This window comes from Clarias gariepinus, chromosome 15 (assembly GCF_024256425.1).
Source record: "Clarias gariepinus isolate MV-2021 ecotype Netherlands chromosome 15, CGAR_prim_01v2, whole genome shotgun sequence".
NCBI classification, from domain to species: domain Eukaryota; kingdom Metazoa; phylum Chordata; class Actinopteri; order Siluriformes; family Clariidae; genus Clarias; species Clarias gariepinus.
In genome coordinates, this window is record NC_071114.1 from 22,456,978 (window position 1) to 22,469,849 (window position 12,872).

The 12,872-nt window shown below is 38.5% G+C and overlaps 1 protein-coding gene across 2 annotated transcripts; it reads left to right on the plus strand.

Moving 5' to 3' along the window:
- The first annotated feature begins 5,652 nt into the window (after positions 1 to 5,652).
- Positions 5,653 to 9,838, plus strand: rhcga (Rh family, C glycoprotein a). Of its 2 annotated transcripts, none has more exons than XM_053513646.1 (11): positions 5,653 to 5,907; positions 6,185 to 6,377; positions 6,524 to 6,674; positions 6,814 to 6,961; positions 7,045 to 7,211; positions 7,313 to 7,450; positions 7,529 to 7,665; positions 7,857 to 7,981; positions 8,323 to 8,396; positions 8,560 to 8,639; positions 9,042 to 9,838. In XM_053513646.1, the coding sequence occupies exons 1-11, from the start codon at positions 5,691 to 5,693 to the stop codon at positions 9,073 to 9,075; spliced, it is 1,464 nt and encodes a 487-aa protein (XP_053369621.1). In that variant the 5' UTR covers positions 5,653 to 5,690; the 3' UTR covers positions 9,076 to 9,838. The 2 variants fall into 2 exon arrangements, with proteins under 2 accessions (XP_053369621.1, XP_053369622.1); XM_053513647.1 differs by having other exon boundaries at positions 8,560 to 8,635.
- Positions 9,839 to 12,872: the final 3,034 nt, after the last annotated feature.

The window sequence follows — 12,872 nt, forward strand, 5'->3', positions numbered from 1 at the left end:
TCACCTGAGTGCCTGGAGGGCTCCACGTCACGACGGCGCTCCACGAGCGCCCGCAGTAAGACACCGTCCAGCACACAGCCGACGTAAAGCCCAGCGCGGCTTTCCAAGCGTCCTCCCGGCGCTAGTTTAGCAGCTGCTGGTGTACGCTGTCCCGTGCCTCGCTGCGAAACGTCGGAGAGCTGCTCGTTGCCTAGCTGCGACGGGTAGCCCTGTCCCCGGCTAGGTTCACGAACCGAGCGCCACTGAGCTGCCGGCGGTCGCTCGGCTCTTCCGCCGTGATGTACCGCCGATATGGGCTTAGCGCGCTTGGCCTCGCGCAGCGGCAGGTCCCTTTGCCGGCTAACGGCGCACGGAGCTGTATCTTGCTCCGGCGCTTGCGCAGCGCTAGCCTCCGCCCCGAGATGCAGGGCCGGGATTTTCTTCTTGCCGCTCCGCGTTGGTTGACGTGGTGTGCTCGCGCTAGCTCCGTCAAGAAAGTGCTTCTTCTGCGCGAGTAGTCGCTCCGCTACTCGGCGGCCCGCTTGGATTTTCAGAAGGTCCTCCGTTGTGCGCTCGAACCCGTTATTCTCCATCCCACTTCTGACACCAATGTAGCGTTTTTACGCCGGGAAGAATGCTAGAGAGACGAGTGAGCTTATTTGCTACCCAATGCAATGGCTGGGAGTACTTTATTAAGCACACAGCATGTAAAGCATGAGCAGCACCTTCACTCAGGAGCCTACATCCAATTCAGCACTAGCTTGAACTGGAGCACATTTCACACGTCACACACCCCCTCAAACACAACAGGGCCTAAGCCACCAACCAGAACACCTTTCCCCAACATGGTGAACACACACCGACATCCCCGCAAGGCATGCTGGTCGTCAGCCGCCGTCCCGCCCACGCCACACTGCCCCCACCCGAGCTGTGACCGTCCCTGGTCACCATGACGAACTCCGTTTCGGAGGCGTGGAGGCGGTCGGCGCTGGCGGTGGGAACGCCGGCGTCCTTTGGCAGGTGAGGGGTGAACGCGAATGTAGTCCTGAGGCGGTCCGGCCTCCAGAGTTCGATGGTTCCCCGGCGTGCGGCTGGTAAGGCACAAGACGGTCCCAGTGGGGCAAAACTCGTGCCCGCCCTGCCAACCGCACCCGGTAGATGACATCGGAGAGCCGAGCTGGCTGTGAGTGTCCACGCCCATTCGCCCCATAGGTGCCCCCACCCAAAAGTCTTGCAGCGGTGCCCGCGAGAGCTGGGTGGGGCCCTTCTGCCTGGCGATGAGCGGTTCACAGTTCCACAACCCGTGGGAAACAGTGGAGCCGGTGTCCACGAGCGCCCGCAGTAAGACGCCGTCCGGCACACAGTCGATGTAAAGCCCCGCGGGGCTCCCCAACCGTCCACCCGGCGCTAGTTTAGCGGCTGCTGGTGATCGCTGTCCCTCAGGCCTGAGAACGTTGCAGTGGTAGTCCGGCGGTCCCTGGCCTCGGCGTCGTCGCGGAATCTCGGAAGCGCTCAGCCTCGCGCAGCGGCAGGTCGCTTTGCCGGCTAACGGCGCACGGAGCTGTATCTTGCTCTGGCGCTTGCGCAGCGCTAGCCTCCGCCCCGAGATCCAGCGCCGGGATTTTCTGCTTCCCGCTCCGCGTTGGTTGACGTGGTGTGCTCGCGCTAGCTCCGCCAGGAAAGCGCTTCTTCTGCGCGAGTAGTCGCTCCGCTACTCGGCGGCCCGCTTGGATTTTTAGAAGGTCCTCCTTTGTGCGCTTGAACCCGTTATTCTCCATCCCACTTCTGACACCAATGTAGCGTTTTTATGCCGGGAAGAATGCTGGAGAGACGAGTGAGCTTATTTGCTACCCAATGCAATGGCTGGGAGTACTTTATTAAGCACACAGCATGTAAGGCATGAGCAGCACCTTCACTCAGGAGCCTACATCCAATTCAGCCTTAGCAGGAATTGAAGCACATTTCACACGTCACACCTCAACACACACACAACAGGGCCGAAGTCACTAACCCAAACACCTTTCCCCATCATGGTGAACACACCGACATTCCCGCAAAGCATGCTGGTCGTCAGCCGCCGCCCCGCCCACGCCACAATACATTATTAATACTTGTTGACTTCCTTTCAACAGCGTTACGAGCAATGCAGGGATCAATAAGAGTATTGCTCTCGACAGATTTTCAAACGGCACAAAGATGTCTTTCAGAAGATTCAGATTAACCAGGTCATTATTCTGTGGATGACTTTTCCTTTGAAAAGAATCGTGGCTGCAGTGATTGAGACCAGAGAGAGTCGTTGACTATACAAGTGACGCACGCGAACTCATAGTGATGGGTCGTACATGAACGAATCATTAACGGGACTCAGAAGAATGAGTGAATCTACTGGGCGCGCATGCGCAAATCATCGCAAAACCTCCGTAGGTTATGTACAGGAAACAGAATTGAGCGATTCTTTCTCAATGACTCTTCTACTCCGAGTCGTTCATTCCTTTGTCACGTGACTCCCATAGACGTTATGCAGTGCAATAGATTCAAAAGAACGAATGACTCAGACTGGAAGATATGAGAGGTGAGCTACTCATCCTGTTTATTATAATATGTCCTTCGCTGCATTGTAATATTTTCATTACTGGAAGTATGGCCAAAATTTGTGTATGTATACGTATTGGGAGTCTTTATATTTAAAATGCAACAATTTATTTTATGTCTGATTAAAAGAACGAAATGAACTAAATGACTCAAAAAAGATTCCTTCATTTTGATGAATGAGATTCAAAGAACCAAGTCACTAAAATGATTCAAACTTTCCATCAATAGAACTGAGACTAAGCATTAATTATCCACAATTCCACAGTGCAAGAGAGAGAGAATAACCATTGGCCCAGTTGTGATCACGTGAAAACAAGAAGGACAAGAAGCGACTCGCTTGTTTTTCAAGTCAAAATTTCTTTAAAATTTTGCTTGTTTGCTGAACACTTGCAAACCGAGTTACTCGCAATCCAAGGCTCCACCCTCCATTTCATATTTCAATATGAAAAGAAAGAAAATAAACATAGTCATTATAATAACAAATTGTGGTGCATAAATGTTATAAAACTAGTGGTCTGCTTTTTGCATGTCTGTGTCTGTTGTCACAATGCACTAAAATGCTATGTATTTAAGACGAATTATGTATTTATGGCTCATAAGGCAATGAGGCCATTGTCACATTTTTTATGTTCTATTGTATTAGTTAAATGCTGACCTTTTTTTAATAATAAAAAAACTGAACTGTTTATGTTCAGTCCTCTTCATAATATTCAATCAGAGACAAACGGTAAAGGCAACAAATGCTACTAACACTACAGAAACAAAAAAATAGTGAACACATTCCCACATTCTGGTAATAGAAGAGAAATATGAACAGTGACTAGTGCTATATGATTATTCTATGCTCTTATTCTAGGGGGTGTGTTGGCTTTCACTCACTGTGATTGGTTGTACTGTTGTGGAATGTGGAAAGAATGTATCATGTGAGAATGCACACCTGACTGATGAGGAAGAAAACGATATCATATACAGTAATTAAAAGGTTAAAAAGAAATCAATCACACATTTTCCTGAGGCATTCTCTTGCTCAGTAATCTGTTCTTTCACTTGATGATGCAGGGAATCACGGGGTGTATTCTGCAGGCATGTAACCACATGACCACATGTGACTTCAGCAATCGTTGGAATGTTGCCCCGATAACGTTTTTTTTTTTTTTTGCTTCATCAAACGTCATTCATTGTTCCGCTTCACTCCAAGAAGGAGAACCTGCTTAGACTACCACAATGACATCTGACATTATCTCAAAAATCTACTAATCCACCTGTAAATTCAGACAACACATATGCCTTTTACCATTTCAGAAATCTGCAGATAACAGAACATGTCTGTCACACAGAATGGATTATCAGCTGGCTCAAAGCACAAACAGAAACACATGCACATAATTCCAGCACACACATTGGGTACTGTTTATTAATAAGATTTTGGCTACCAGATTTGGTATTCTTTTTTTTTTTTATATTACTTCACTCAAAACAAATCCAGAAGCCTAATTTTTGGAACTATAAGCCACTAGTTTTAATGTGAATTATACTTTAATAGAGGAAAAACTGTAGTAGGCCTGCATCATTAATGCAGTGCAATTTGACACTTTGCAATTTTCTATGTATGTATGTATGTATGCATGCAGGTATGTATGTATGCATACATATTTCAGAATCAAAAAGAATAGATGTGAAATAAATACATACATAAGAAAATCTCTCTGCAGGAAACATTTATGTTTTTGTCTGAAGGAAATGCATTTCTTGATTCCAGTCTGCAAATTTCTCCACTTGTTAAAATTATTTGATACAGGCTAATTGTATCTGGAAGTAAATAAACACAAATAATGATTTCAAAAAAGTAAAAAGATTAAAGAGTTTCAAAAAATTAAAAAGATTTAGATAATTTGTACAGAATAGATCCTGGATGTTCTGTGTGCCTGTTATTTAGTGTTGGTGCTCATCCATAAATAAGAAATACATTTATCCGCTTCTTCGATCTGACTGTAGCATAGTTCAGCTCAACTCCATTAGTAATTTCAAGGTTATTAAAAATAGATTTTTTTTTTATAAAAAAGAAGCTTTTTCTAAAACAGGTTTTAGAAATGAGTTATATAGACAAAATAGAGAATCTGTATATAATATGAATAAGATTAGGGTTAGTTGGGTCACCTAAAGAATTTAAGTGTCAAATGTAAGACATTATTAAAAAAAACAATTGAAAAAGCAAATTGATGTTATCTTTACACTTTTATTACATCTACTACCCATTAAATATATTTCCATTTAAAGTCTGGGAATGAAAACAAATTTAGAATAAGTACTTATAAAGCACAGCTAGTCCTCAATGTATTTCTGTTTTACTTCTGTTAACTTCCTAAGAATTGGTGAGAAAATGTACAGCATTGTTGTTGATTGCTTCTAATCTGAACTTTTGTAACTGATATAAAGGTCAATGAAAATAGGTAGATATATAATTTTTTCCTCTTTAATCTTTAATATGAATAAATTTTCATATAAAATTGTGCAAAAATCACATGCAGACATGTTGCTGAATATTCCTGTTTAAACACTGACAAAAATAAATATAAGCAGATATAGGATAAAGCCTGCAAACATTGAAAAGAAAATTAAGAATTAGTGAAAATTGAAATCGAAATAGTTTTGACAATAAAAAATAAAAGTCCACAAAGTATTAATAATGTATTAATAGATAAATCTTAATTGCTTGACAATGTAACAAATTTTAGAAATCGACTATCTTGTATGCCTATGCATCTGTCATAATTTTTATAAAATAATTCTTCCTGCATTTTCAAATCTTATTAAAAAGTCAATTTTGTTCTGTTAAGTTATTCAATGTATAAAATATTAATCCTAGTTAATTTCACAATCGAAGTAGTTTTTTGCAGTTCTTAGATAGCAATAGTATCAGATAATAATCTGAAATCATGTCTGCTGACTTTTTTTTTTTTTTCAAATCATGTGCAAAAGATACACCTCAGCAGTCAAATACGTGTGTAGCTGAGACACACCTCTAAAGATTCGACTATAAATATCTCTGCATGCACCTTCTCTTTACACAAACTTCTGCTTGAAAGGTGTCCTGTTTTTGGATAACAATTACAGTCACAATGGGAAACATTTGCCAAAGTTTCTGGAACTATCCTAAAAACCCTGATATCAGGATCAGCCTGCCGGCTGTTTGCTTCATTTGGCAAATTGCCATGATTATTTTGTTTGGGGTCTTTGTGCGTTATGATCATGAGTCTGATGGACACTGGACTGATTACAGAAAGGAGCATAATATCTCAAGTAATATTGAAAATGATTTCTACTACAGATATCCCAGTGAGTATGGATTTATTCTTCTTACAGATAATTATTTAAAAATTCAAGAATTCTTATAGCATCTATAATATTAGTATAACTGCATTTATATCTATATATCTATGATATTGTATACAGATGAAAATGAAACACTTATGACCTGGGGTCAACCTGCCCAGCTCTGTATTAATTACATCGACTCTCTTGAGCCTTGATTAAGTGTTTTTGTCTAATATCTCTACAACCACTGACCCCCTCACCTCACTTCCACAATTTTTTTTTTTTTTTTGTCGAATAGGTTTCCAAGATGTGCATGTCATGATCTTTGTGGGTTTTGGTTTCCTCATGACGTTTTTGAAGCGCTACAGCTTCGGTGGAGTGGGCTTCAACTTCCTTATTGGTGCTTTTGGGCTGCAGTGGGCCCTGCTGATGCAAGGCTGGTTTCACTCACTGGACCCCGCAGATGGCAAGATTAAGATTGGAATAGAAAAGTAAGAACTGGCCTGACTGATTAACTTAAATTCAACTTGCACCTTAAATGTATGCTCTGTGTTTAAAATGTGACCTTAAAACTGTAGAAAAGTGTTAACAATGTGTATGTTTGTTTTTAATGTTTCTCTTATCTTACCATCTCCAGTCTCATTAATGCTGACTTCTGTGTGGCGGGGTGCCTAATCGCATATGGAGCTTGTCTGGGAAAAGTCAGTCCTGTACAGCTGATGGTGTTAACTCTTTTTGGCATCACCTTATATGCAGTAGAAGAATACATCATCCTCAGTCTTCTGCATGTATGTGTCACTGGTAGACATTTATAAAACTATACTAAGCATAATTTCATGTACTGGTAAAGCCACATTTCATATATTTGACTACATCTATTCTCGAAATTCTATTGGTTATGCTTATCTGACTGTAACTTTGCCACAGGCCAGAGATTCAGGTGGCTCTATGGTCATTCATGCATTTGGAGGATATTACGGTCTGACAATTTCGTGGATGCTCTATCGACCAAATTTAAACCAGAGCAAACGTCTCAATGGATCTGTCTACCATTCTGATGTCTTTGCTATGATTGGTAAGAAAATATTGATTTTTAAACATAGAATTTTTAAAAGCATAAGATCCGAATTCTAAGACTACAACCTTCTTTTGCTTCAGGCACTCTTTTTCTCTGGATGTACTGGCCCAGTTTTAACTCTGCCATTGCATATCATGGAGATGGGCAACACCGAGCTGCCATCAACACATACCTGGCCTTGGCAGCCAGCGTGCTAACTACCTTTGCCATATCCAGCCTTTCTGCCAAGAAGGGCAAATTAGACATGGTAATTTACCTCACAAAGTGTGTTGTAGGCAATGTATGTGTGAAGAGCACTCAAAACCATGAAAGATCAAACGTTTAACATGCAAAATCTCCGTAAATCAGGTTCATGTCCAGAATGCCACCCTGGCAGGAGGAGTTGCAATGGGAACTGCAGCTGAATTTCTGATCACACCATATGGATCACTTATAGTTGGCTTCCTCTGTGGGATCATCTCTACCTTTGGCTACCTAGTGGTGACGGTAAGTGTTGCAAGAAGATTACAATTGACAGTTCTGCTAAATATAAAATGGCACTAAAATGTTTGGTCCTCCACATAGCCGTTCCTTGAAAAACGACTAAAGATCCAGGATACTTGCGGAGTACACAATCTACATGCTGTACCCGGTGTCCTTGGAGGAGTTGTAGGTGCCATTACAGCTGCTACTGCCCGCGAGTCTGTGTATTCATATGATGGGTAGGTGTGATTTAAAAATAAATAAGTAGGTTGTGTAGTGTGTTTAGTAACAAATACATAAAAATGTGTGTAGTGTGTATGGTAACAAGTGTGTGTAGTAACAAATAAAATTACATAGTTTTTCCTCAGCCATAGAACATTTTTGAGTGTATAACAAATAATGAGAAACCATTAATATATTCAAATTTCAGATTGGTCAACACATTTGGATTTACTGGTGATTTAGCAACAAGGTCTCCACAAACACAGGGAGGCTATCAGGCTGCTGGTCTTTGCGTGGCTATCGCCTTTGGACTTGTAGGTGGAGCAATAGTGGGTAAGTGAACCTTTATGAGAGTAATCAACATACAATTTTTGCAAATTAAGAGGCACTGGTCAAGATTTTCCAAACACCTTTAACAATCTTTATTTACCAATGACAGTCTATCATATTAAGCTACAAAAAGCAATTACCCCAAAATAATGCTGAAGTAAATATTTTTTCTGTTTTTCTACTTTCCTACTAATCACATCAAGTTCCCCCATTGCCATTTGGATTTTTTCAGGAACTCCATATCTGCTTTAATTGTCAATTGTGATTTAAATTTTTTACAAATTCTTAATTTTGTTTTGTAAATTTTTGCTGTGCCAATTTTTTTTTTATTTTTATATTTGCAGGATTTATTCTAAAACTGCCTATATGGGGAGACCCAGCTGATGATAACTGCTTTGATGATGAAGTATACTGGGAGGTGAGTGATTCTATACAACACAATATTCTACAAAATTCTATATTGAATCTGTCTGTCTTTAATTCATCTAAATGTTTAGGCATCTAAAAAGACATAAGCTTGGAAATCTGTCAGAATATAAATATTTAATGTAATGTTTTATATTTTTCGTGTATGTATTCAGATACCTGAAGATGAAGAAAGTATCCCGCCAATCCTGGAATACAACAACCATGTTGCTAACAAGCACCCAGACACATGTATGTAAGTAATATAGTAAAGTTTATACTATTAGTATTTAGTCTGGTAAGGAACAATGGCCCTAATTCCTTTACTTTTTAGACACAACTACACACATACTATCTGACATAATATAATTTTTTTGTCAATTCTGTTCAGTAGTCAGTGTAATTAATATTGTAGAAAATTATGTTCCTAGCTCCTGAAAACCTTATGTTCCAATAAAAAGCAGATGCATTTCTGCCATGTGACTTAAATAAAAATAAAATAGGAAATGCCCAACCTTGGGTTTACTTTAATTGTAAAGAAAAAAAAATAGTGGCTATTTTACATTTTTTTTAAAATAGCATTACTAAGTGAGCACAATTCATTATGTTCCTTTGTGTGTTTTCTTATACTGTACACCATGTCTTTATTATCTTTAAGGTCGGAGTCCAACTTCACAATAGAGCAGAGCTAAGCAGATCTGGAAAACTATACAGACATAACGAATATGAGATCAGTGAATGAAACCAGTTGGATGAGGTCTTGACAACCAGGAAATCTGAGACACAATAGCATTTTGCTAGATCTAACAGTCAAACCAGTTCATCTGAAAAACTGTTAGCAGTACAAGGTGATCTGTAAAAATAATTGTATAATAAAAATTTTGCTGAATGTATGTATGAATGTATTTATGTATTATTTACATATGTATACGAATGTAGACACGTAATACAAAAATTGTACATACTACAAAATGGTTGCTCATTGACATGCAGGTTTTCCATCGGACAAGTAGCATATTTGCTTTGTGGTTTTTTTTTTTGGTTTTATTTGCTCTCCAGAATGTTGTGGCTGAGGCCTCCTTTTTGTTTAATATTTATTCAGATTTTGGAGGTCATTGTATTTTTAGTTTTGTAAACTTGTAGTATGCAGGCATTATAATTATCTGCCGGCATTAAAGTAAACATGAGTAATCATGCATTTTGCTTTTGTAGCCCTTCATGCACAATAATCAGTCCTAAAACGCACATTTGTGCAGAGAAATTGCACATTTGTTTCAGAAGTAATTTCTTAACCTGTGATATTGTAAATAGATTTCATATTTCAGATACACTACTAGTCAGAACTGTAAACGCACTTTTTAATTTCATGTTCTTTAATGATTTTTATTTCTATCTACATTGTAAAACAATGCTGGAGGCATCCAAAATATGCAATAAACTCTTTTGAACAATTGATATTAAGATGTGTCTGCTTCTTATGCGTTGTAAAGCTTTAATAATAACTCTAATCTGAGTTGCTGGTAATTGCTGATTTTTGAGGCTGGAACTTTTCCTCTGTAGCAGAAGTAAGTTTTGGTCTTGCTTTTCTGGGAAGGTCTTCATGAGAGCCAGTTTCATCATGATGCTTAATGGGTTTTATAAATGCACTTGACAACACTGTTCTTGAACTTTTCCAGAACAGCTGAACTTCGTGTCTTAAGATAACAACTCACTGTTGCTGTTGTGGTTGTTGCTAATTAGTTAAATAATTCCATAGGTGCCCTTTCATAATTTTTAAATCTCCGGTATTTTTCTAGAATGTAGAAAATAAATCACTAAACAAAAAACATTGAATTAAACGGTGTGTTCAAACCTTTGACTGGTACTGATATTGGATTTAATTGATCATTCAACAAACAGTACACTTGTAAATATAAAAATACAATTAATGTATATTTTTCTTGAAAAGTAAAATATATGAGCTGCGCTAATTGGTTACCAGTGAGATCATAGAAGTAGTTACCTAACTAACATTATGTAAAAACATTATATGACTTTATTTAATGCTACTTATAATTTAAAATTCCATTATATTAGTACCAAGTGCTGGTATTGGTGATCTACCCAGTTAAAAACAGGAAACCACACCAGGAAAAAACACGCAAACTGGAGTTGGTTTAAGGGCGGAAAAAAAAGGTTTCTGGAGCTGGGAATATGTACACATATAAAGAGATGGGTAAACCATCAGAACATAATGTCCCACTTTTGAGAGGCTTGATTTAATGTATTTAAATTTGTTTGTATTATAATGACAATATAAATAAAATTTGTGTGAAAAAATAAAAATTGGACCTACTGTATAATGCAAAAAAAATATTTTTGACATTCACATGAGTTTACAGTGTGTTCACACATTGGAATTTTTTTTTCTTTTTCTATTTTCAACAACAAATGTTCTCGAACATGCCATTTAAATTTCACACCTGGTATGAGATCATTTCAAACAAGAAAAAAAGGGGGACAATTAACAAACAATTTCCGTGAAGGATGGGTAGTGTGTAACTCATTTGCATATTAAACTATAGAAACTATGTGTGTGTGTGTGTGTGTGTGTGTGTGTGTGTGTGTGTGTGTGTGTGTGTGTGAGGGTGTAAACCAGAAGGAAAGCTAGAATATATGTTCTGAGTAGTATTTCAGCAGGAACATTAACAGACACATTTTGAAAACCTCTATGACTTATGTTAACATGTTGAAAAAGAACACGAGACACCTGTAACTGTGAAGTGCTTCATTTTAAAATGTAAAACTTAGTATTATTTAAAGAAAACAGAATCAAATGGGTATTGTATCAGCTAATCAGAAAATATGATATTGGGACTTCTCTGCATTTATTAAAAAAAATGGACAGTAAAATATATTTGATTGCACACTGAAGTGCATTTGCAACATACCTTTGTTAATCTGCAAAGTTATAAAATAATTAAACAAATCTACTAAAATCAGTGGCCATATACTCACACCATTTTACAGCTATAACTGTAGTAGTGGCTCAATTAATTAAGGTTGTTATTGGGTTACCATATCTTCTCCATATGCTGGGATATGCAAAAAAAAAAAAGGTATTTCACTGTGCTCTAAAGTACAAGTGACAAAATTTTTTATACTGATTTATTTAAATCATGTAACATAGGTTAGAAATTGTAGCTTTTCTTTCCAGTGTGTGATTCATTCTTGGTCAATGCTCATTTAAGTCTGTTTAGGGTGTGTGAAGCACCTCCCTCCCATTTTTATATCCTTGTTTTTATAACTCGAGTTCAAGACTTATCTGCGGTTTTGGAGCATAAGCTCCAGTCGAAACTCTTTCAGAAGTTTCTGTCACATGTCTGGACAGTTTTTAAACTTCAAGTTACCGTTTGTATAAATGTTGAACATCTTGCTGACTTTTTTCTCAAGTGCAGTTCCATGGAAATTTTGTCTTCTAGCAAAGTTCATTTCCATAGTCTAGATAAAAAACTTTAACAGAGCAAGAAACTATTGCTTAACTGTTGGTTGATATGTGGAACAATGGACCTTTATGGATCTTGCTGGTGAGTATAGCATGTTCACTAAGCACACCAAAGTGCACCATTTTTCTCCAAGGTTTTGAACATTTCCCTATTTACCATTAACAAATACTAAGATGTACCTACAGTATGCTTGTTCCACAATAATCAGTCCTGGACATTTGTGCAGAGAAATTGCAAATTTATTGCAGAAGTAATTTCTTAACCTGTGATATTGTAAATAGATTTCATATTTCAGATACACTACTAGTCAATTTAATTTCATGGTCTCTAATGATTTTTATTTTTACAATTTGTTCGTACAATGTGGCAGCAATGTAAGGGATGCCTTATGAAAATACATCTCTCGAGAGCGGTTTTCCATGTAGTCCAGATGCACAGCTTTTTAAGATCTGCTACAGTGAGGTGCAAGTAAATTAGCATCTCCTTGGGGATACAGGTAATGGTGAGAATCACAGGATAATATAATAACATACTGAGACCTTTAAAGTTGACAAAGTGCTGGCAAGGCCTTGTATAAAAGACTGAAAGACCTTCATGATTTTGTGGTTAAATCTGAAGTTTCTACTCATTGTTATAATAAACACTTTTTTTAAATGAATACATACACATTAGGTGGCATTATGCCTCTGTGTGCATGAAGTTTGCATGTTCTGCCCATGCTTGGTATGTTTCTTCCAGGTACTTCGGTCCTTCTGTCCTCCCACAGTCCAAAGACATGCAGATTAGGCTAATTGGCGGTCCCAAATTGCCTGTAGTGTCTATATGTGTGCCCTGCAATGAATTGGTACCCTGTCCAGAGTGTACCCTGCCTTGTGTGCTAAGTTTTCCTGGATAGGCTTCAGGCCCCCTGCAACCCTGTATACAGGATTAAGCGGTATACTGTAGATGATGAGTGAGTAAGGGAGTACATTGACATTGTTTTGTTTAATGTAGGCAAATTTACA

Excerpts from the sequence above, each read along its gene's own strand:
- rhcga (XM_053513646.1), top strand. The coding sequence starts at position 5,691 with ATGGGAAACATTTGCCAAAGTTTCTGGAACTATCCTAAAAACCCTGAT. Across the intron at positions 6,378-6,523 it reads ATTAAGATTGGAATAGAAAA|TCTCATTAATGCTGACTTCT; the intron begins GTAAGAACTGGC and ends TACCATCTCCAG. Across the intron at positions 8,640-9,041 it reads AAGCACCCAGACACATGTAT|GTCGGAGTCCAACTTCACAA; the intron begins GTAAGTAATATA and ends ATTATCTTTAAG.